This window comes from Ixodes scapularis, unplaced genomic scaffold, assembly GCF_016920785.2.
Source record: "Ixodes scapularis isolate PalLabHiFi unplaced genomic scaffold, ASM1692078v2 PGA_scaffold1__304_contigs__length_218370807, whole genome shotgun sequence".
In the NCBI taxonomy this organism is placed as follows: domain Eukaryota; kingdom Metazoa; phylum Arthropoda; class Arachnida; order Ixodida; family Ixodidae; genus Ixodes; species Ixodes scapularis.
This window is the reverse complement of record NW_024609846.1, coordinates 216280315-216305179: the sequence shown is the minus strand read 5'-3', so window position 1 is coordinate 216305179 and position 24865 is coordinate 216280315. Positions and strand designations below refer to the sequence as shown.

The 24865-nt window shown below is 46.2% G+C and overlaps 2 protein-coding genes across 2 annotated transcripts in view; one reads left to right on the top strand and one right to left on the bottom strand.

Annotated features, from left to right (window-relative positions):
• LOC8029374 (cationic amino acid transporter 3-like) overlaps window positions 1-24865 on the bottom strand; it is a 262424-nt gene that overhangs the window by 228269 nt on the left and 9290 nt on the right. The gene's annotated exons all lie outside the window — the stretch shown is intronic.
• LOC8029391 (protein D3) lies at window positions 7487-8391 on the top strand. The gene has a single exon (XM_002404754.5). The coding sequence runs from the start codon at window positions 7553-7555 to the stop codon at window positions 8264-8266; it is 714 nt and encodes a 237-aa protein (XP_002404798.3). The 5' UTR covers window positions 7487-7552; the 3' UTR covers window positions 8267-8391.

The window sequence follows — 24865 nt, the reverse complement described above, 5'->3', positions numbered from 1 at the left end:
ACTCACCCTCACCCTCACAGCTACACTCACCTTCAGCGCCTCACTCACCCTCATCCTCACAGTCACACTCACCTTCAGCCCTTCACTCGCCCTCACTGAACCTCACGGCCCTCACGCCCCTCAAACACTCATGGCCCTCACGCTCCTCACGCACTCACCGCCCTCACGACCCTCACGCACTCATGGCTTTCACGCCACTCACCACCCTCACGCCCCGTACTCACTCATGGAGCTCACGCCCCTCGCCGCCCTCACGGCCCTCACGCACTCATAGCCCTCACGCCACTCACCGCCCTCACGCCACTCAGCACCCTCACGCCACTCACCGCCCTCACCCCCCTCACTCAGTCACGGCCCTCACGCCCCTCACCGCCCTCACGCACTCACGCCCCTCACGCACTCATGGCCCTCACACCCTTCACTGACCTCACACCCCTCACGCACTCATGGCCCTCACGCCACTCACCGCCCTCACGCACTCATGGCCCTCATACCCCTCACCGCCCTCACGGCCCTCGCGCACTCAAGGCCCTCACACCCCTCACGCACTCATGGCCCTCACGCCAATTACCGCCCTCACGCCCCTCATGCACTCATGGCCCTCATACCCCTCACCGCCCTCACGGCCCTCACGCACTCACGGCCCTCACCGCCCTCACAGTCCTCATGGCCCTTACGGCCCTCTCTCACCCTCACACTCACGAATTTTCCTGGTTCAGAAACTCACTCACCCTCACCTCACCTGTGAAGATGAGGGTGAGTGAGGGTGAGTGAGGGCTCTCATGAGAGGTTTGCCGAGGTATGACTAGAACGCGTACTTCGTCACGTCGAGGGTCGTCTGGACACCTAGCCCTTTAGGATCCGCCGGTAGATCTCGGAAAATTTGAAGCCGAACTTGACTCACAAAAGAGGAAGCCTCCGCGTCCGACTACTTCCGGAAGCGACGCGGCAAGGGAGAATCAAGATAGTCGTTCTGTGACGGGGTGGCGCGTCATGCGTGTCTAGCCGATGGTGTGCGGCTGTGGTAATTTCTTCCATTTACTTAGCTTCTTTTAGCGTTTAGTGATTATATGGGGCGAAACTGTCGCAATATTTGCACTCGGCAGGCACAGACACGTCATAATCAACCAGTAACTCATTTTCTTTCAGAAACGCTCTTCAGCTTCGCTTTAAGGGTGAATGAAGTTTTCGCCTCGAGATCAACCTAGAGGTGGAGCTACTATCACGCTATCGCGGCTATCAAAGCGGGGATGGAAGCACGGCCACTCCACAGGCTCTCCACGTTCGTGCGCGAGACGGCGTAGATTCGTGCGTTTATTTTGTCGCATGGCCTCGGTGGGAAATTAATTCTAGCGGGAAATGATGCGGTGCTTCAGTAAAGATCGAATTGTGTTACCAGCGTCCGGCTTAAATTTAAGTATTCGCTCGTGAATATGCGTTGTCTGCTCTAGGCAGACGTTGGGAAGAATAGATAGCCGCGACGGGTGCCTGCCTCCGGGTAAACTGCAGTACTGATCTTAAATTTTTGCCTCTTTTAAAGCAGATGTATAGGTTCACCAGTGTGGGAATTTATCATAACAATTAATTCCATCCCGGATAACATCATACTGGTACTGTGGGCTGTAAAATTGCAGGTTCAGTGCACTTTTTTAAATTTTAGGTTTTGGAGTAATGCAAATATTTAGAATGAAGAGAAGTTTGTGTTGTATTGGAAATTATCGTGCTATGTAATCTTTCTGCAGCGAATGTTTCACTTTACTGCGCCAATGGTGTGTGTAAGTGTTTCGGAGTCTGAAATATTCTACTACGCTGCGATGAGGAGAGGGCGCCTATTTTAGTTACGATCCGCAAATTGCACGTTCACAGTACAAATGAAACAAGTGAAACAAACAGTTCTAACACATCTGCCGCGAGTGCAAAAAACGAGTGTGACCGGGCAACGCAGCAACGTTCGTGTTATCAAATGCTCTTCTCGGTAGTGTGGGTTTACCCGCTTCACTTTTCTTGGTGATGGTCGCGGATGTCAAGAAGCTAATATCAAACTTTCTGCCAAATAATCTTCTATTCAAACACGGTAGACTCTGCAGCTCCAACAAATAACCCGCACCACGACACAGACAGCATCCGCCGAAGTGGCACTCTTTTAGTGATGCGGGCGCGACCTTCAGCAAACTTTCCGATCACACTCCGCCCTCACCAAACACATATCGCGACTAGGCAGTTCATCAATTAACCTTCAGATTAATCGAGTGATGCTTTCATAGTAATTTGTTTTTGCCATTTAATCGGAATCTATTGTGCTCGGAGAAAGTCAGCGCAATGTAAAATATGTCTGCTTTCATATTTTTGACGTCTTTATTTCGTTTGTGACAAAGACTTGCGTGGGAAACCACTTTAGCGTGCTTGTGCTTGTCACCGCGGGCAATTATAGACGCTTTACAGCAGCTGTGCATGGGCGCCGCCATAACTGACCTTCAGTTTTTGTTCCCTCTTATTCCGTTCGCTTCACTTCATCATTACCACAGCAGGACAGGTTATTGCCATTTTAGATGCTACTGTGTTCTTGTGCCCAGCATAGGCCCTTGTGAAGACCCGTCAACGCCCGCTTCAGTGGCTCGGCATCTCGGTAAGACAAGAGAAGGGCGGCTATGGCGGCTCAATCTGGCGCGTGTGTAAAGCGTCTATACTGTTTATATGATAACTTAAAACCTCCATTTTAAAAGGCATCCCATCCCGTCTTCAAACTAAACATTCGAAAGAAATCTCTCTGGTTGGGAAATACAATTATGAAAATATGGCAACCAACCAATTCCTAAACATGTAGGAGCCCTACGTTTCGAACCGACTTGGTCCTTCGTCAGGTTCGACTGTGGCCCCTGAGGAGCGGCGTTTTTCGGTCTTCTTTTTCTTCTCTCAGGGATCTGGCGCATTTCTCGGTCTTCTTCTTTCACGAATATGGCGAAGCCCGTTCCCATGCATTGTTGGTAAAGCACCAAGGCACCTATTTATGTTGCCTGGTGTCGTTTGAATGTGCCAGGACTCGATGAAAAGCCTATGTCGGTTGTTCGTCGCTGCGTCGATAATGCTGGTGTTGTCGAAATAAATCCGGTGGTCTTTGACTTCGCAGTGCTCAGCGACTACGCTGCGCTGGTGGTCGAGCTTGCGAACGCCGTTTTTGTGTTGGCGTATTCTTTTCTTAAAGCTCTTTGTCTCGCCGATGTAAGTGGCTGGACAATCTGCACAAGGAATCTTATAAACCACGCCCTGCGTTTTTTCTTTCGGGCGGGGCATGAGTAACCCAAGCGTGAACATCGACCTGTTTGCCACGCTGATTCCTTCTTTGGCTAAGACGCGTACAAGCGCCTCGCTTGTTTCTTTGATCTAGGATACGCAGATGCACGAGGTTGAGCGTGGCTGCGTAGAGGCTTGTGGTTGCTGGTGTCTTGATCTCGAGCTTGACGACGGCCAACGCATCAAGGAAGGAAGAGTTGAAGTTTTCAAACTACAGGGAAGCCCACGCATACTTACATTATCTCCAGTTTGATTCCAATCACCCAGCCTGCCACAAAGCATTGGTATTTAGGACACTGCTGTCTAGGGCGAAGACTATATGCTCGTCTGAGGCTGACAGAAGGAAGGAGGAAAAAACCGTCTGTGCTGATCTCAAAAAGAACGGATACACGAGCGCCTTTATCCAACGCGTTGCCCGTCGTCAAGCTCAAGATCACAGGCACCAGCAACCACAAGCCTCTACGCAGCCACGCTCAACCTCGAGGTGCTTGCACGCGTGCTAGCCAAAGAAGGAATCAGTCGATATCCACGTAGAGTGCCTTCATACACACGCGCGTTTGCTTGAGTGGTGACATGTCAGCCATTTTTCCGCCCATTCGTTTTTTTATGCATTTTGAAGTGCGCGCAAACCGGTGTCACTCAGCTCGAGCGTCTAGCTTTGGCTAATACATAGGCGCCATTTTGCCGCCCAAGTCACGCACCGAGTGCGCGAGAGCGTCACGCACTAGCACATTCAGGGGAACAATGGATGTCTTCACCCTGAGACAGACAGACATGTAGGCACCCTATATCCACGCTAGCGCTAGCGCCGCTAGCGGCTGTTTCGCGTCCTGTGGTTCGCTATGAGATGCTCGCCTATTCAAACCAAATAATGGCCAAACTCTCCCAATAAACGGCTCTGCGGGAATCTAACCGCTCATTCACGCTGGAAGCGGATCCGCGTTCGTAAAGCGGTTGGGAACGCGGTTGTATAAAGATCCAGCGCAATTGCACGCGCACTCGATGACATCAAGTGCTCGTGACCTTGCACGGGATCTTTATACAACCGCGTTCCCAACCGCTTTGCGAACGCGGATCCACTTCCAGTGTGAATGAGCGGTAAGGGGAACCTAGAGTTTCTGTATAGGCTCCCTGCGGGAGCCTATACAGAAACTCTGTATAGACCGCGCAGCTATACGCCGAGATCCGATCACCTGAGGAGCCGGATCAAGTGCCGTGCAGGAAAGTAGAGGTTGCACGCGCCCCGCCGTACGTACCCATGCTTTTGAGCGCGCCGCGCGCCTCGAACGCGCGGCGTCGCTATTCGCCGAATTCAGTCTCGTGAGGAGCAGGATCAAAATGCTGTGCAGGAAAGACGGCGCTACTGGGATGAACGCGCAACTCTGGCTCCCGTACCACTCATTCACACTGGAAGCGGATCCGCGTTCGCAAAGCGGTTGCGAACGCGGTTGTATAAAGATCGAGTACAATTGCACGCGCACCCGATGACATCAATTGTGCATGCAATTGTACTGGATCTTTATGCAACCGCGTTCACAACCGTTTGCGAACGCGGATTCGCATCCAGTGCGAATGAGCGGGTAGGGAGCCTATACAGGAACTCTAGGGGAACCTGATCGTCAGCGCACAGCTTTTGCTGCAGCGAGGACCCGAAACAGGGTTTTCAAACCCAAAGTTATAGGCAGCGGTATAGCGCGAGGAACGCAAGGAGCACGAGCAGACATTCCATCGCTCGGGACAAGTGTGCTTCGGCGTCTCGCCACAGCGAGGTCCCCGTCACGGGGCTCTCCTCTCATCTTTTGCCTGCCGCTCTATTTTTTTTTTTTTTTTTTATTTCGGCGGCCGCGTTTCGTGGCGATCTGCCAGGCTTTGTCAGTACAGAGGAGGCTATGGCCATAAGCAAAGGCTCCAAAAATGGAACCGGCCCGGAATTCTTTTTTTGTAAAGTTCTGTACGCATCTCGCGGTGAAGCTTTGAGCGAACAGTGCCACCCTCATTTTGGGGTAGTACAAGCTCACATGACTGGGCCGCGTACTACTTGTGGAGCCTTGGCTAAGCTTTTTTTCTAATTTTTTTTTCCTGTGTAGTCCTGAAGAACGGACAAACAGCTTTGGACTTCCAATAAAACGGCTAGATTCAACGTCATAAGACACTCGAAATTGCCAGATTTATACCCCCCCCCCCCCCCCCCGCTCCAGTACACGTTTCCTATATCTGTTTGGCCACGTCAGAGTATCTGGCGTCACGACGTTTTTTTTTTCGTTTTTTTTTCTATCATTTTACTCCGAAACCCGTGAAACGGCATTTCTTGGCTCACTTTGCTAAGCCTGCTTCACGCATTTGCAATGGCTGCGTTCGCATGTAACCGAAACGACCGTAACGACCAAAACACCGCAACAACCGTGACTCATGAATGTTTTTTCTTTATTTGTGTCTGCGGATACATTTTACGCAGAGGGGGCCTAAAGTCTGGTTCAGACAGTTGCGTTTGACTGCGTTCGACTGCGTTACGGCCGCGACAAACCAGGACATCCTTGCTGCTTATATCGCGTGCCAAGATGGTTCATTGAATTGGATTCGACGCTTCATACGAAGCACAGATATGCCGGTGACTGGCTTTCGGTTCTAGACGCAACGCAGTCAAACGCACTCAAACGCGAGTGTCTGAACAGGTCCTAAGGCTAAAGGCACGACCGCCTGACAAGGGCTTAACCCCCTCTCGTAATGCATCGGGCATCAACCTACATATACAATACATAATATACATATTATATATCATATATATTAAGTACATATACATTAAATTTATATAAGTTCAATAGCCAAATCTAAAACTGCCAAATGTACAGTTTTATAGCCTAGACATACTAAAACAGAAAAGTATTAGATACATATACGCGGTATGATCCAATACTCTGGATCACAACAGTTTTACACAAATTTATACAAGACATAATTTGACAAAATTATGACAAAAACATGAAGCTACAAAAAAAAAAATTTCAAAATACAAATAACATTTTTATACAATAACTTTGTATAGACTGAAAAGACCGTTCGAAAAATAAAGTAACGAGAAAAGTAAGATCATTGCTAACAAAATATGATTGCAGTTTCAAGAAAGACGAGCAGTCTCTAGGAAAATCTGAGAGCACTGCACAGTAAATTTGTTTTACAATCTGTTTTAAATTGGGATATTGATACGTCAAAATTTAATTCAAGTTCGTCACGATTTAAAATTGTAGCAGTCTTGAAGGCTACAGTTTGTCGACCGTAATTTGTTCGTATTATGGGTACTTTACGTTTCGGTCGTCGAATATCGTACACTGGTCTTAGTTAACTTTCTGGCGTTAAGTAGGTTCTATTTCTGTGGATTAATTGAAGCAGTTTGAAGTAATATATTTGATTTGCCCTAATTGCTTCGCGAAGCTACCCCTTGCATCGCCTGCCATGCTTTGCACGGCGAACACTCCTTCCGGTGACTTTGGTCATTTTGATTGCATGCAAACGCAACCAACGCAGATGTGTGAACCATGCCTTCAGCGTCTTAGTTCTGACCTGTGCATCGACAGCGTTCGAATTTCTGTTGTTTTTGTGCTGTCTTCGTGATCGCATTCCGTGCCAGAGCAGACTGTGTCTACAATGACGCAGTTTGAGGCGCTCAAGTTGTACTGCCCAAAACACGTCCTAGCAAGTACTTTCAGCAGCACCCTCCGGGTAACGCAGAAGGCCTATGGTCAGTCTGAACATGGCGACATTGTTACTCCCTTGAGATGAGAAACGTAGCCAGTGCTGTACAACTGATAGCCTGGGGTCTTTAACGTGCGTCACGCAGCAGCGATACATGACCGCACGCAGCTCCGATTCTGATCCTGATCGAAACGGGCAGGGGTGAGGTTGAACCCAGGATTTCTGGGTTCGGAAGTCGAATTTGCGGGAGATATACTCATTCAGCGGCATGGCGGACAAAGACGAAGACGACGAAGTGGCAGCGTGCGTTTTCCGTTGCGAGCAACGGAGGCTCCGGCGGCAGCGACGGCGGAAATGTGGCCCTCTTTCTGCTGGGAGCCTCTGCAAGACCGGTTACATTGACCTCGAAACATCTCCTCGGCCTTGTATGCGCCGCCACTTACAACTCTCACCTTCCCGCGCCACTCTTTCTCGAAATTTATGAGCTTGTTCCGCTAGCCGCCACGCGAAATTGGAGGGCCACAACCGCACGTAAGTTTCGTCTCTGGTGGAAGCAAAAATACTGCCCAAGATGCGTTCCTCGTGCCCAAGACTCTTGGTACTGTTGTTACTAGTGGACGTTCATCTTTGCGCCTGGAGAAGGTCTCTTGACAAGAAAGAAGCGGACCTACTGGCGCAAGTCTCCAAGAGTGGGATCGTGCCGGACTTGATCGACGCAGTTCCCGACGCAGTCTTCGAAGTCGCCTTCCCGGCGGGAAAGGTACTCATGGGAACCGCCCTCACGCCTCACCAAGCTTCTGAACATCCGACGGACTTAGTGTTCCCGAGAGAAGAAGGTGCGGTGTACGCCATAGCGATGCTCGATCCGGATGCTCCCAGCAGAAGCGATCCCAAATTCAGACCGATCCTCCACTGGCTCGTCGTTAACGTGGCCGCGGGAGATGTGAAAGCGCCCGTGAATCTGAGGAGGGCCACGGTCTTGATGAACTACCGTGGTCCCAAGCCTCCGCTAGGCTCCGGTCCGCACAGGTACGTCTTCCTGGCCTACAAACAAAGGGGGACCATCGCGTCGCCACACACTTTGACAGTTCCGCCCGAGAAGAGGTTCAACTTTAACATGAACAAGTTTGCACTGGAACATGGCCTGGGCAGGCCGGTGGCCGTCAATTTTTTTCTCGCTGAGGATGCCTACGTCGACGGCCAGACTCCTATCATGGTCTGGACTCTGGTGGTGTTTTCGGTGTTAGCTGGGTTCGTAGGTCGCCTCTTTTTGCTCAGTTCGTGAGCGACTCAGCCGATGGCCTTTGCCTTGGCTCACGTTTTGTAGTGTATCGCGGACGAATTCGTGCTTTTCAATTTTAGGCAAATGCGCGTCGAAGGTTTTTCGTATTAGAGATATGCCGTCGACAAACAGAGATACGAATGTTTGTAAAATGTAGTCCTTATGAAAACAGGATGCGTTTATTAGAAAAAGTGAGAGTGCAACTGTACGTTTTGCAACGGGAGCCGATGAAACAAAAAACCTATGTTGCTAATTTGAAGAAAACTACTACCGTTCAATAGTTTCATTTAAATTACGCAATGCTTTATTATCCTTAATTGTGCGAAGGCGCTCGAACGTTTCTTACAAAAGACAGTTCATTTGGCTACAAATTTTGGGAACGTGCAAAACGTGTTTGTATTTTATGCGACACGATATTTGAAAATGACTTAAAGACACCTATTAAGTGTCTGCACAAATACAATGTTTTTAGCACGAGAAATAAACATATATTGTGTAACGTTTCTGAGTTTATTTGTTTTGTTTTAGTTTTCTGTTTTCTCGCCTAGCCCTCAGTAAGGGTATGTTTAGCAAATAGCGCTCTTATATTAGAGAAAAAAAAGTTATATATCTCCATAAAAATGCAGGAACCCCCTTCGAAGTTCTGAAATCACTGCAACGTCGTTTAGTTGATTCCAAAGCCGAGGCCAACGCCATGTCCACAGCCCAGCACAAGCACATTGTTCACTTGAGGAAGTGGGCCAGAAATACTAAATATTCGCTTTTTGTTGCGTGAGATGAACAGCGGTGGTGCCAGTGTGCAAATAGCCTCAACCACTTCTGGTTCTGAACTAAACGGCGGGTTTCGCAGTATTAGCATTATTACATATACACGCTATCTTCTGGAAATGACCATTTATAGCACTGTCAGAATTTATTCACTCACACGATAAAAGAATGACAAGTAAAAAAATAGAAAATATACGGCCATTTTCTGGTATGGTCTGTGCGAGAAATGCCTGGTTGCAATAGTCAATGGGTGGAACTAGAGCCACTAAATACGCTGCGCTTGAGATTAACGAAACTTGAGCCGTCTAGGTGCTTAAAATCTTTGTTGCCAGTCATTTGAAGTTTGATCTAAAATTGCTGGAAATGTTTTTACGTCCTCTAGAAATGTTAGGAAAGTTTGGAACAGACAAAAACGATACCACTTAAGCTCTCTACCACCGTGTCTCAAGCTGAGGAAGTCGCATTTATTAATTGTGACGACCGACGCTTGCGTCTGCTCTGCTCTAAGCACCAAGATGGCGGCGCCCACTAGCAGATAGAAGAACGGAGTGAAGAGTGGCTCTAGGCTGGAACTGGTGCGACAGAATATGTTACGTATATTTTTAGTAGCGCTAGGAAGAATATCGATGACTTTTATTTTATTGCTCATGTCACCATGAAGGCTAGAAAATTGTCTTGAAGTTACTAAAATGAATGTAAAAATGCACGTCTGAAGTGATGTTGAAACCACATTTCTTCTATTTTTATGAATTCTAGGGCAAACTACTTCAGCCAGAGGTTTAATATTTAATTAGATAAATAACGAGTAAATATTGTTGCGGGCGTTTTTGTTGATCTTTTACGACATTTAAAAGGGCGATAATTTTTACACCGCGTTCATAATATCACAATAAAAAGTGAAGCAGCGCATTTTAAAGAAAATTTGTTTTATAGGTTTGTAAAAGAATATTCTCCTTGGTCTTTTTCATTCATAACACCTTACAGGCTCATGTAGAGCACGGAGTAAAGAACCTAAAACGCACGAGTATTCAAAATATGCGCACAACAACAGCCCAAGACAAATTACTGATATTTAAAAGCTCCTTGAAGAGGCACAGCAGAGGGGCTAAGAAAACCAAATGCTGCTCGAGGAGCGTGCCTATCAGCGTCAAGCACGAGCGTTCAGTGACGACATTGGCCTAGAGCGTCGGATAATTACGACACAGAATTCTAGAGGTATTGGCGACGTGAGCGATCGAAAGCGTTGCTGTGGTCGGCCCACCACAATTGGCCGAATGCTGACTATGACGTCAGCGAAGGATGTTTCATCGACGGAAATAAGAGGAATGTAAGAGCTACAATTTTGATGGTGTTTGCAGTATTGCTTTGAGAGTGCTATGATTTCAGGCTTCCACCATGCCCATCACAAACACCATCGCAGTTGTTCACAAGGTAAGGGCGTCACGAAAGGTAACCAAACGAGGGCGCCACCGAAACATCTCTCCGCTAATACACCGTTGCGCTAATAGACCTTTCCAAAAAAGAGCGTGTGACCGGTGCCATTTTGAGTGTTCGAGCCTATGGCGCGTGCTTTGCTCGATTTCCGAAGCGGCGAACACGCACGTGCTGGTCTGTGAAGCTCACACGCTGGACTGTGAGTTTGTAAACATCGGAAAGCTCTATACGGCTTCCTGAATAGCTGCACGTGACCCCTTCTAGTCCTTTCTAGTGCCACTAAATAAGCTACGCTTCAGAGTAACGACACTTCGCCATATTGTGCCATGAAATCGTGGTTGCCAGTCAGGCACGTAGCCAGAATTTTGTTTCAGGGGGGGGGGGGGGAGGGGAGAGGGGAGAGGAGGTCCCAGCAAAATGGAACATTTCGGGAAAGGGGGGGGCCTTCCTCTGCCCCCCTCCCCCTGGCGACGTGCCTGTTGCCAGCAAACTGAAGCTTTATCTGAAATCATAGAAAACACTTTTCCGTCCTCCACAAATGTTTAAGCAGTTTGCGACAAAGCAAAGCAATATTACGTGAGCTTTCTAACACCAAATCTAATGCTGAGGAAGTTGCACTTTTGAATCATGACGATCAGCTGTTGCGCCTGCTCTGCATAAGAACCAAAATGGAGGCGCCCACAACAATGTCGGGGAACGGAGAGCCGATACTCTAAGCCAAGCTTATTTAGTGGCTGTAGCCCTCTCAAACTTGTGATTCTTTGCTGGGAGCATCTGTAAACGTGCAGGGCGCTCGCACCTTCATTACTGGATGTTAATTCTAACAATGGACCTTTATCCAGTAACGAGCGCCGTCTGCGGAGCCATCTTTGTTCTACAAAAGAAGGGCAGCCCAACTTGCCTTCGCGCGTCAGAATATATCGGCATCGTGACGTTGTATTGATATTCGTTGTCTTGCCTCGCTATGTTCAAGGATAAAAACGAGCGTTTTTTTTTCTTTCTTTTCATAATCCCCCAGTGACAATATTTGAATGCGGCTCATAGATTTAACCCGAGCATTGTGTGAGCACTCAATTTGGGCTCGTTATAATCAATAACTCGAGGCTATGCCCTGAAATAATTTCACCCCCGCCTGTTTCGATCTGGATGAGCATCGTATCGGCGTGCGGTCGCGTGTCACTACAGCGCGGTGCACGTTAAACACCCCAGGCTAGCGGTTGTACCGATTTAAAAGGTTATAAAGCGCAACACAACAAGGACAATAAAGACACAAAGACGACAGGACGGGCGCTAACTCACAACTGATTTTATTAGAAACAACACTGTCACTTTTATACACAAGATCGTATGCCAAACCCACACTGCAACCAATCACCACTCTCACAAGCAGCTATCTGGAAACATTACTTCTTTCTGAAGCAAATAGAGAGAAGGCGTGCCAACGCATTTGTCATCTTTCTTTTTGATATAATACGCCTCTATAATCTCTCTCTCGGTCTTTTGATTTCTTTAAAAACTTTGTTTCAGCCAAAAGAGGCTTACAGTCAGCACATCGCCTGCAGTGGTCTGCCAGGTGTCCCCCCGCGTTGTTCTGCACAGAAAGAGTATGCTCACGTGCCCTTTCGTTAAAACAGCGCCCGGTTTGTCCAATATATACTTTTCTACATCTTAATGGAATCTCATATACAACATTGGTCACACATTCAGTGTACTGTACAGCGTGCTTTCTAGAACAGAGTGCTTTTTTTCTGCCGTGTAAGCATCGAACAGATTTTTAAGAGCTTGCAAGGGGCTGAAAAAACAACGTTTACATCGTATCTACTAGCTATCTTTTTAATGTTGTGGGACACTTTATGCCAATAAGGAATCACATGTACACGTCTTTTAACTTTATTTGTCTGGCCGCCCCTTGTAAGTTAGTTCTTTTTATTTATTTATTTATTTTTTTTTTTAAGTAGGCTCTTACAGCAGCTCGAAATTAGGTTAGGTGGGTACCCTACGTTTTTTAGCCTTTTTACTTGCTGAGCAAAACTGATGTCCATCTGGTGTTTGCGACTTTTTGCAAGAGCTGCCTGAAGACATGTTAACGCGATTCCTCTCTTGACCAGTTTGGAATGTGCACTTTTGCAAGAAACAAGGCCTTTCTTAAAACGCGGGCTATACCTCCAACAAACATGGTCGTTGGAAAACATGACCATAAGGTCCAAAAACCAAATACAGTTCAGCACGGGCATTTCCCATGTAAACTTAAGTCCACCTGATGCTTCTTTAAAAGCTTTAACGATCCCCGCAACAACCTTATGTACCGCACTGGCTAAATTGCTCATCTACAGCTAAGACACCAGTCGCCCACTAAGGCAGACTAACGTCCGGCTGTATAAACATACACACAACAATTCGTTTGTTTGTTTGCCTTGAAAGCATGTCACAAAAAAGATGGTTCTTGGTCAATGGCGTTGCGTGCGAGTATACTTGGGTTCCACTAGTGTCAGTAAAAAACATTTGAATACCGTTGCACCGCCCCTTTAAGTGTTAACATAGTATACTACTATATATCACTGACAGCAATGGCAATATTCGTCGACAACAACGATAAGTCAGAATAACAAAGGTGACACAAGTTAAGAATGCACCGAATAAACACCATAAGGTACCAATAAAATTATCTATCTTTTTGTGTCCTTTCTTTTCTGTGCGTTTGGATGTTTTGAAGTTCGATATTTTTGTCCAGGGTCCTGTTGGTTTGTTCCTGGAAGGAGTGGATCCAGCTTTTGTGCGTGTGTGTGTGTCTTATCGGGATGTTCGGATGAAAAAATTAAGGTTCAACCAAAAGTCATTTGGTACTTGCTTCGGGTTTGTGCCAAGTCCTTTGAGTTGTTATGCGATTTCTTTTGGTTTGTAGGGGCAGTGAAACCCTATAATAATGTAATTGGAGCTGCCTGGATATTTAGAGAGCGTGTAGTTGGTCAGCCACTTCAAAGTCGCGACGAGTCACTCGCTGTAGTTGAGAACTTTAGCCAGTGCAGCACAGTCACTAGCCTGGGGTCTTTAACGCGGACCACGCAGTAGTGGTACACAACTGCACGCCGGTGCAATGCTCATCCAGATCGAAACGGGCAGGGGAGAGGACCAAACCCAGGATCCCTGGGGTCTGCAGCGCGAGCTTTCGCTCCACGTGATCCGAGCTGGTGTGCGCAAGTCTACTTGGCCACCAATTCTCCCGAAACCTTATAGACGCTTTGCAGCAGCTGTGCATGGACTCCGCCATAACTGACCTTCAGTTTTTTGTTTCCTCTTATTCCGTTTATTTCACTTCATCATTACCATAGCAGGCCAGTTTATTGCCACATTATATTCAACTGGGTCCTTTTCTAAAGCATCGGCCTTTGTAGAGGATCTTTAACTACCGTTTCAGTTGCTCGGCATCTCGGTAAGGCAAGAGAAGGTCAGCAATGGCGGCTGTAATTTGGCGCGTGTGTAAAGCGTCTATGGGGAGTATTCATTGGACGCCATATTTGTGGGTGCTGTTTAGAGCGCATGCTCAGAACGAGCTCACATCAATAGGCTGCTAAGACCGGCACTCTTGATGGTGCGGAATGCCCGTCGCAAAAGAACTTTGGAAGCTCGCCGTCAGCACGCGCTCAGCATTCGCGCACACAGCTATGGCCGCCAGCGAATACTCCCTATTGGCGACGTGCGCGACCGAAAGCGTCGCTGTGGTCGGCCTTCCACCAAAACGGCTCTGCCTTCCACGATTGGCCGAACGCTGATTATGACGTCGGAAAGGGATTTATCATCGACGGAAGTAAGAGGAATGAAGGAACTTTAATTTTGGCGGTGTTAGCATCGTTCCTTTGAGAGCGCAATAATTTCAAGCTTCCACCATGCTATTTACAAACACCATCGAACTTGTTGTTTGCAAGGTAATGACGTCAGAATGGGGAACCATAGGAGGCCGCCACCAAAACATCTCGCCACTAACAGAAGCACGAACTTCTGTGAAATAAACCGTATAAAGCCAATAGACCCAATACACACTTGATGTTGTTGCAGATCTTTTCGCACGTCACATTAATAGGCTGAAGGCCGTCAACCTTCTTGCTGTGCCATGCAGGTTGCAATATAACTGTGGAAGCTCGCCCTTAGCACGCGCTCAGCAGCCGCGCACACAGCTATGGCCCGCCAGTGAATACTCCCTATACCTACACACGTGAGCGCGAAGATGCCACTAGGTGGCGGACTATTTTGCGCTTTGCGGAGGAACACTGGTTGGTGGTAATCAGGCTGCGGGGAGCTTGTGGCGCATTCTAAACCAGCATCTGACTGTAGACGCGAGTCGTGAACCCATGGAGAACCTCGTTCCCGACGTCATTCCGCGCGCCCCGAAGCAAAACGTCGTAGTGAGGTACCAGAACTGCGACGTCAGCCTGGGAAACACACTGAGGCCCGAAGAGGCGGCGTCGTCTCCGGACAGCGTAGTTTTTCAGACCCACTCCAACAGCCTCTACACCCTGGTCATGGTCGACCCCGACGCCCCAAGTCGCCAGAACCCGAAGATGAGGTTCTGGCGCCACTGGCTCCTCGTCAACGTGCCGTCCAACTGCGACCTGAGCGGAGCCGACTGCGTCACCGAGTACGCAGGCCCCAGTCCCCCAAAAGGCTCTGGCCCCCACCGCTACGCGTTCCTGGTCTACACGCAGGGCTCCACGAGGATCAGCGAGAGGGACGTGCACGTGCCGGAGGCACGGGGAAAGTTCAACCTGGCAAAGTTTCTGTCGTCGCTCGGCCTTGCTGATGCGTTGGCGGCCAATTTTTTTTACTCGGAACGAAAGTAAGCGAGCGGCCACTGTTTGGTAGAGGTTGCTGTTGCGGTTAGTCCTGACTGACGCTAATCATTCTTTTCAGTTGGTTTTGATGTTATGTATATGTTATATTCCTTCCTCGGTGTTACTACAGGGCTTGACGTTGTATGGGATGTAATATAATTAAATACTGCCTTTTGAGCTATTGTGCTGATCATTAAGTTTATGTATTTCTATTCTTCATTTAAGTTTCACTGGCTGGCCTTGTAATGCTAAATCTCATAAAAAATTGTACGACCGCTTGTTCTTTGTGAAAAAGGTTTCACCAAGGTTCTACCTCCGTCTCTCCTTCTCTTTGAAAATTAGGACAATATTTGGTAAATTTGTTAGCTGATTCACTACATAATTCTCTCTGGTTGACTTTGCTGAAAACCCCAAATGATTTAGGTCAGGCACCTTTCTAATGCCAGAGTCCCACTAGAGCGACAAATAGAAACAAACAACAGCGACAAGCCTCCAACCAAGAGATAATGCTCGCAATGGTACCTTTGGCAGGCGTTTACTCGTTCGGTGCTCGTGAATTAATCACGTGTGATTTCAATCCTGCCAAAGATACCCTCGCGCGCATGATTCACGCGTTTGAGAATAGCCTCGTTATTCCGTTATTCTACAAAACCTGTCAAATCGCGAAAGAGTCTGGTTTGAGGCTTGTCGCTGTCGTTTGTTTCTGTTTGTCGCTCTAATGGAATTCTAGCACAAATGGTGTTCTCTGTTAAAAGCGTAGAATCTCCGCGCAATGGCGCGAACAACTTTCGAGGTATTTTAGATTCGAATACTCCTCGGTTGCATGAGATATCGTGCAGCAAGCACAAGTCGAAGCTTCCCGCTCGCACTAGTTGCAGGTTCCGCGGTGTCGGTTGTAAAACCATGGTTACAGTGAGCTAGGACTAGAACGAAGTAGTGGAAAAACGAAGCGGCTATGTCTCATTCATCGTCTCATGAACCGTGTGAAGTCAAGGATGTGGCAATTCGCACGTGGCGCTGGTGACAATACCAACGTTACTGGATCGGAGAAGTTGACAAGCTCCGAGAAAAAAGTGACGCGCTGGCATTTACTGCCGCGCAGCGGTGAACGTGTCCAAGCCTGCCCGACCCGTTCGGTTTGACTGGCCTCGGTACCCGTGGATACACCGTGAAGCATAGTTTTTGTGTGGGTTCACAAGGTGTATTACTAAGGGATGTTACCAGTGTGATAATGTCCTATTTGAGACAACATTTTCTGGTACTTCTGAGGTAAATTTACGCCCGCCCGTCCTTTTTAGTTTTGGCAGTTTTCCAATATTCAGTACCAAGGAGAGCAGCTCGGAGAAATGGCAGCGTCTATCGTTAGTGGTTTCCGGCACATGGGCCGTTGTGTTTTGGTCGGTTGCGGACTAAAATGCCGTGAAGTTCCCTTTTCTGGTGTTCTGTGTTCGTATCTTTTCACGAACGCGTGTCTTTAGTCAGGAACGCGAGTGAGGTCAAGTTTGAAGTGCCTCTTTTTATGTCACATATATAGCCTGGACTTAGACTGTAATCGTAAAAATTGAATTTTTTTATTACGGAGAGCTTTCGAAAGATAGGTGAACAATGAGACTGATAAGGGGAGTTGCAAATAGCGCGCATCATTTTCTTTTGCAGTCGGTGTATTTTTTCTAAGTTGGTCAGACTTGTCGTCCCCCAAACAAGGTACCCGGAGCTGATAAGTGAATAAAACAAAGAGTTGTACAGAAACAGTTTTACCTTGGTGGGAAGAATAAATCTGTGACGCTGAACGACCCCAACAGCACGTGCTATCTTTTTACAAGCTAAATTTATATGGTGCGCCCACGTCATGTGTTCAGAGATTGTTACTCCCAGAGTTTTAAACGATGTCACGAATTCAATATTAGAGTTGCATAATAATGGCGCTGTGATTGATGAAGCCCCTTACGGTTAAGGTGCAACCCCACCCTTAGTTAGTGTGATTCCGAACCAACAGATGGCGGTGGGATCGCCTTCCAGGCCTGTACGTCAATGCGAGAAATTGTGTGTGGTGGCGCTTTGGTACAGTAGGGTATTTTTCTATATCCTGAATTTGACATCCCTGGTCCCTTGCTTGTTTTTGTCTGCACGAGCTTTCTTTGGAACGCGCATGGCTCCGCCAGTTCTCGTGCAAGGGGGCCAGTTGCATACGCTCCGAGCTCACGTCTCCAGTAAATGTGGTCAAAACAATACGCGAAAATCGTCCTGAGCCAAATGGCGAGACACATGCACAACAAATCCACCGACGCATTGAAAAATATAAAATTGCCTGTGCGCCTTTATGGGAGATTACAAAGGCAGATTACACATATTTCAATGTGATCAGATTTAAAATGTCACAAATGAAGGTGACGAGAGGACGAACAGTCACTGAAAAATAAAACTTTAATCGGCGAACTTGTGCCAAACAAAAAAAGTAAAAAAAGAGCTTCAAAGCAGCAGAAAAGCAGGCGGCGATCCCGCAGTGTAACAGAGAGCGAGAGCGAGACTAACTCGACAAGGTTGCTGGCAGCTGCTTATCTACAGTGCGTCACCATCTCGAAAGTTCGTCAAAGAGGTTCGAGCGTCGCGCGCTGGGGGCGAAGATGAACTGGCACTTTCGATAACAAGTAAGCAGGGCAAAAGTTACGTCTGGTGCAAGAATGAATGCAAATCCTCTAGAAGTCCATGACCGAGCGTTGCTTTCTCGGCTCTGCGGGCGGCAATATGACGGGCCGGCCCTTTCGTTGTGCATCCGTTTGGCTCTTTGTGAATTTCCAGGAAAACGTGATGACGTGATAGACTTGGGTTTCCAAAATTCTAGCTTGAGGAATTGACTGCCTAAAAAAAATTAAAAAAAATCTATTTTTTGGGTGGTCAGGTGTCTCATTTAGGTAGCTGGGTGTTTATTTTGCCCGAACCACGAAATTGGAAAACACAAACAAATGACACTCAGATTTAGATATTGAGTTTAGTAAACCCAAAGCAGGGTTGGTGCGGGAGTCATAATAAAGAAATGCCGAGGTTAAAAACGAACTCACGGCAATTAATGATAAGAATTAATTTTAAAACGAATTCAGTGATAATGCAATGACAGGCCAGGCAAAGGTTCTGTGTCTGTGGATAGCTTGGGCACATAGTTTAGGCAATCTACAGTGTGTCACAAAACAAAAATATTACAGGTGTGTTTTTTTATTTTTTTTTACTGCAAGAATAAACAATACATTGGCGAACGCTCATTCTCCCCCGAAAGGGAGCCCTATAGGTCACAACCAGATGTCAAAGTTTCAGCCCAATCCGATACCTTATTCAAAAGTTATAAGTGATTTTCTGAAAAGTTCAATGGGAAAATGACGGCCGACGGAGTTTTCGAATACATGGGACTTTATGGCAGCAGAAACCGAAGACGGGCCGAAAATGGGCTCCATTTTCCCATTTAAATTTTCAGAAAATCACTTCTTGTTGAATCAGGTGTCCGTTCGGAATGAAACTTTGCCATCTGGCTGTGACCTAGCCCTACCTTTGGGAGGAAAATGAGCGTTAGGCGATGCGTAGTTTATTTTTGCGGTAAAAAAAAACAAACCTATACACATTTTTGTGACATTTAGTACCAGTCTTAATTTGGTGATTTATGCGTGAAAGTAGTGGTGTGCATAAATGAAAAAGATGCAAACGGGTAGAGTTTGACGTTGTGTAAAATATAGTGTAAGCACGCACATGGTCCGCTGATTAAGAATGAAACAGCCCTACGTCTTACACTAGTGTTGAGCGTATCTAAAGTTAGAGTGCATCAAAAGCTAAAGCTTGTACACATATACTGCTCAGGCCGTTATGTTTAAATGCTCATAGTACTTCATTACCTTCAGATTTGGTGTAAGCTGTCTCCTGATTGCTTACGACAGAAAGAAGTAAAAATTCTAACTCTGGGCTGATAGAAAAACTCCACCTGCTGACAGCTACAAATCATCTCGACGCCGATTATGAGTATTAACTGCATGCCAACGGTCGCGTGCTTAAAACGAGTTTTTCCCACGTGATTTTAGAAAATCGCAATTGTTCTTGACAAACAACAATGTTACTTTTAAGCTTAGAATTTTTTGTATGGAATGTTGCCCACGTCGCAAGTTGCATAGTTTTTTTTTTTAATATCCGCGAAATAGAATGCTCGTGGGTTATCTTGGTCTCTAATGCATGTAGCACACAAAACGAACGAACTGAATTGCAGTGGGAAACGAAAACAATAATGATAAACAAGCGTGTAATCACGCGAAAACTGAGGGCACCAAATACATTACCAGTAAAGTATATGGTTTTATCCTGCGAGCGAAGCGGAACATCCAAAGGCGAACATACTGCCCTGAACTACACTTCCAGTGAACAAGCGCACCATAGAAAGCCTCGAGCTCGCTTTTATAGCTTATGGTGCTCTCAAATCTTTGAAAACAGAAATAATCAATTCTATTATCTCAATTATTTTTTATTAAGTGCGCCTATGTGTGTTTGTGTGCTTTGTGTGTTTTTGTGTGTTTTTCGATCACGTGCTATTTGCTTAGTTATATAATATTTTTCCAGAAGTCCGGCAACCATAGTATGTTTTATCATAAGTAAAAACCTTATAATCAAAGATTTAGACCAAAAAAAAAGAGAGCGCGAACACTCGAACACACATTAAAAATGCAATGTTACGGCGCATTCAAAATTAGTCGTTAGTTTTTTAGGGAGCAGCAGTTTCGTAGGTACACATTGTTACGCGTTGAAGGTTATAAAAAGTGCAGTACAACTGTTAGCTCAGGGTCTTTTGCGTGTATTATGCAGTATATGTGGTACACGATCGCACAACAGTAGGATGCAGATGGGTGACTGAACTCAGGGTCCCTGCAACACCGTGGTCCCTGCTAAAGCCCCTTGATAAAGGCATTTTTTACAAGTACCGCCAACCATTGTTGTGGAAACGCGCAAGACGCGTGCCACGAGCGGTTGCTGCGCCGCTATTCACTTTCAAGGGCCAGTCATTTTAGTGCTGCGCCGCCGTTTGCTTCCAAGGGCCGCTCGAGACACAGGCCTCGAGCACTGGCACCTTTGAGGTTATTGGAAAGAGCAAAGCAAACACATCGAGGGGATTTAGTCGCTAGAGGTTCTGCAGCGTGAGCTCCGTGCTTTGAACGGAGCTCGCGCTCGAGTATTTTTCCATGTGCTCTGATCCGCGGTGCTACAACACACCCGCCAACGATCCCCTACCGCAATTGGTTTAGCCTGTGAGCTAAACCAAATGAGCTACGCTCAGAGTATCGGCACTTTTCCCCCCGATATTGTTGTGGGCGCCGCCATCTTGGGTGTTAGTAACAAATCAAACGCAACTGGCAATCGTCATGATTCAGAAGCCCGACTTCCTCAGCATTAGTTTCGGTGTCAGGAAGCTCATGTAATATTGCTTCGCTTTGTCGCGAAATGTTTAAACATTTGAGAAGGACGAAAAAGAGTTTCCTGTGATTTCAGATAAAAGCTTCAAATAACTTACAACCATCATTTTAAGCACCAAGATGCTTATAAAGCCTAGCTTACTTAGTGGCTCTAGTTTAGCCCGACAGCCTAGGGACAGAAAGAGAACGAACAGCTTAACATCGCGCTCTTGGCACTGCTTCAGTGGCCTCATCAGCCCGTAGCGTTGGCTGCGCTCCAAACATAAGGTAAAGCAAAGCAAATATTCAAATCTTAGGTTTTCACAAGCCAATACAACAAAAATTACATAACACGCCCCAATAAAAAAAAAATGCGGGTTTATTTCGATTAACTGGAGGTCTTTTGACGTGCAACCGAAATCTCAGATAGGCCTCGGTCGGATTGCGGGCACCTCGGCCAATATTTAAACCCGACATATATGGATTCATGGGCCAGCGCGTTGGCTCAGAGACACTGGGACGATTTAACCTTTTGTGTTTTGTTTTAATATAATTGCCACTTAAAAGCCACGGAGGTGGTTTTTGTAACAAAATATATTCAAACCATTCCGACAAGCATAGTCGGATTGCGAAAATCATTTTTTCAAGTGATAAAAACATTAAAATGTTTTCGCATTCGTGTCGGAACCTGAAATCACGGAATCCATTTCATGGCGCCCATTTCATTTAGATCGCGTCGGGCATGTGTACCGACGCACAATAGAACGCGTGCAAAAGTAGCTGTGGAGCACCCGCAGCCTCACGATTGTTGTTCTAACATCTCTGGCTCGCTCATTGCGGGCACCCAGGCATCTGACAGCCTGGCATCTGGCGCTTTTTCTGTCTTTCATGTGGCGTTCCAAGCGGCACACGACGGAAAATACACATCAAGCTGTTCTTGAACAGGTGTCGCCATCTAAACTTTATATTAAGAAACTACAATTTGCCGTAACTGAATGGGAAACGTTTGAGGTCTTATAACATTTTTAACGTGTAATATATCAATATGAAAGTTCTGGAAAATGTAATATCGAAGGATGCTTCATAATTTAATGTCTCGTTATTTTGGTTAGTTGACGTGATTCCGTTTATATAGCGCCGTCAAATAACACCATTTTAAATTTATTTTTTATTTTAAAATGTAAATTATCTGTACAGTTTGTTGCCTACTTTTTTAATTTACTACATCCAGCCGAACGCTTAAGCAAAATATCGTGGACGATGGGACGTCATAACTCGAGAAATATTTTTTTCAATATTAGAGACTGTGGTCTATTAAAAGCTAAATAATTAAACAACAACTTAAAATATTCGCAATATCAAGAATTAAACTATTTTTGAAAAACTGCTCTTTAATTTGACATTAACTTTATGATTTTAAGATGCCTAGAAAGAAAGTTATAAGGCGTCAAAAAAGCACCAAAACGTCATGCACGGTGGGGTTGCACCTTAAGCATCAAGTGCTCAGCCGTCTCCTGCTCCTCTCCACAAGCTCCATACACCATATCTACTTCCTTATATCTACCTCTATATTTGTTAGTCCGCGACACTCCGTGCCTCGCTTCGCACAAGAAGCTCCCCTAAAATTGTCGAAGGTGAACGGGCTCCTTAGTGATGTCCTTCTTATTCGATTTGTAAATTTTCAAGGCAGATTTAGTGTACATGACTACTTTCTATAAGTCGCCGACCGATTTTTCGGACGCCGATAATTCGGTCTTGTTCGATCTTTTGGTTCTAAAGAAGGAACCGTCACCTACCCGATAGAAACAGTGCATTTTCATGACCTATGTTTCGGACAGCTTAAAGTTCGAAAGTTCGAGTTTTCGGATAAAATCGTTGCGAGCGATAAGCGGGAAACACCACCGAGAAGCGGCCATTTTGCATTTTATGTTGGCTGCACATGGATTGGCTTTGTTTGACAGCGCTACCTAAATATTGCTGAGTCCTACTGCTAGGTGACACTGTACGGCTTTTTTTCTCTAGCTACGCGTCATTATCATCACCATTGTTGTTTCCATTTTGCTTTGTTCATCCGCCACTGCAGTGATGGACTTGCGCCTCTAATCTCGGTCGTTTCACGGTGAATCGTGTTTTCGGGCTACGCTGGCTTGGACGTCATTGCCCCATCTGTTCTTCCGCTACAGCGATCTGTTGCTAAGAAGCGCAGAAAGTACTCGACCATAACGCTAGAAAGGAAAGCAGCGATTCTCAAGCTAGCAGAAAGTTGTCGAACGCAAGCGGAGGCGTAAACTAAGACAAGGCGCGCAGGCGTAACCTAAAGCAGGGCACTATTTACGTCTTTTTAAAGCCCGCTTGATGTAATTAAGTCGTTTTTTAATCTGCTGATTATTCGGACTGCTTTTTTATTCGGAAGTTTTTTCGGTCCCTGCGACATGCGAAAAGTCGGTGGCGACAATTTGCCTCTCTTTTGTTTTAAACTCTCCTCTTAAATTTTATTTTCTCATCCGCCTCCCTGTTATTGCCCATATATGTATATATAGATTTTCTGGTCGGCCTTCTCCATTTTGTATTAAGGCATCTCATGTGTAGATAACTAAGAACTCTACGTGCCATCGATATACCTTCATATCTTTTAGCGTACCCTCAAATTCTATATTACTGCTAGCTACCCACTCCCGAATGAGGACCAGCCCACTACGCCCTCTACATCTTGGTTCTGTGGTTTACCGTGTGCTCTTAGAGCCAATCTACCTACTCCACGTTGTTTTATTTTTTGAGCCTTGACTTGATGTCCAGTTTTATGCACAAAATAGCATTGGCAAGAGCCGGGCTCGGAACTAGAACCCTTTTCCAGATCTTCCTGACTACCTTATACCTGTTATAACCCCACAAAGTTCTCTTTTTTGTTACAGCTGCAATTCCGTTTCCCCTACCAGTTACACATTTTGCTTGTTCACTGAGAAATTTTATGCCCTCGTTAATCCATACTCCTGGATACTTGTACTTATCGACTCGATCAATTTCTAATCTTTGTATTTTTAGCTCTGCAATTCCGTCATCGTTGTACATGGCCGCTGAATTCTAAAAACTGAATTCTAAGCGCAACATGTGGCCCTCTGCGCCACATATATTCATTCGGGACTGAAGCTCTATGTTGCTATCGGCCATCAGCATACATCAAAGCTGGTCTGACAATGGCTGTTTAACCTTTTGACCTTGCCTGTTAAAATTTCCTTTAATACTTGGCAGCAAGAGCAGCAATGACGACAAAGGGCATTCCCGTCTAAGACATCGTTTTATCTCAATCGGCGTTGTTGTTTTTCCTCCCCGTGTTATTAGTACCATATTAACTTTGTGAATTGCCCTTAAAATTTTAAATATTCTGTCGTCCACATCTAAGCTCTTAATTATGTTCTACATGTTGCCTTGAATTACATTGCCATAAGCCCCCTTTATATGTAAGAATACTAACCAGAGTGGTCTACCTTCCTTCTCTCGTACGTCGATACACTGTGTTAATGAAAATAAATTATCTTCCAACCTCCTTTCTTTTCGGAACTCATTTTGTAGCTCTCCAAGCACAATCTCCTTTTCTACCCATGCCTGTAATCTCTCGTTGATAGTCTGCATTGCCGACCTGTAGACTACTGATGTTACTGTTATGGGACGATAATTACTTTCGTCAGCTTTGTCCCCCTTCCCCTTGTATAGTAAACTCTTTCTGATTAGTCTCCCTTGTTCCCGTGCAGTTCCTTTCATGATAATGCTCCTTACTGCTTTCCTTTACGCTTCCTTAGACTTACGTCCTACCTGTTCTATCAACTTTATTGGTGTACCATCTGCACCTGCCATGTATCCGTTGGAACTCTCAGTTTTAGAGCGCAGCTCTTACCCCCCATTCACACTGGAAGCGGATCCGCGTTCGCGAAGCGGTTGCGAAAGCGGTTGTATAAAGATCCAGTGCAATTGCACGCGCATTTGATGTCATCGTGTGCGCGTGCAATTGTACTGAATCCTTATACAACCGCGTTCGCAACCGCTTTGCGAACGCGGATCCGCTTCCAGTGTGAATGAGCCCTTAGGGGCCCGTTTCCGGCTTGAGCGGCGTCGCCGTCGCCGTCGCCGTCGCCGTCGGCGTAACCGCGCGGTGCATTATG

Bases quoted from the DNA above. Each gene is read 5' to 3' on its own strand.
- LOC8029391 (XM_002404754.5), top strand. From the start codon at position 7,553: ATGCGTTCCTCGTGCCCAAGACTCTTGGTACTGTTGTTACTAGTGGAC.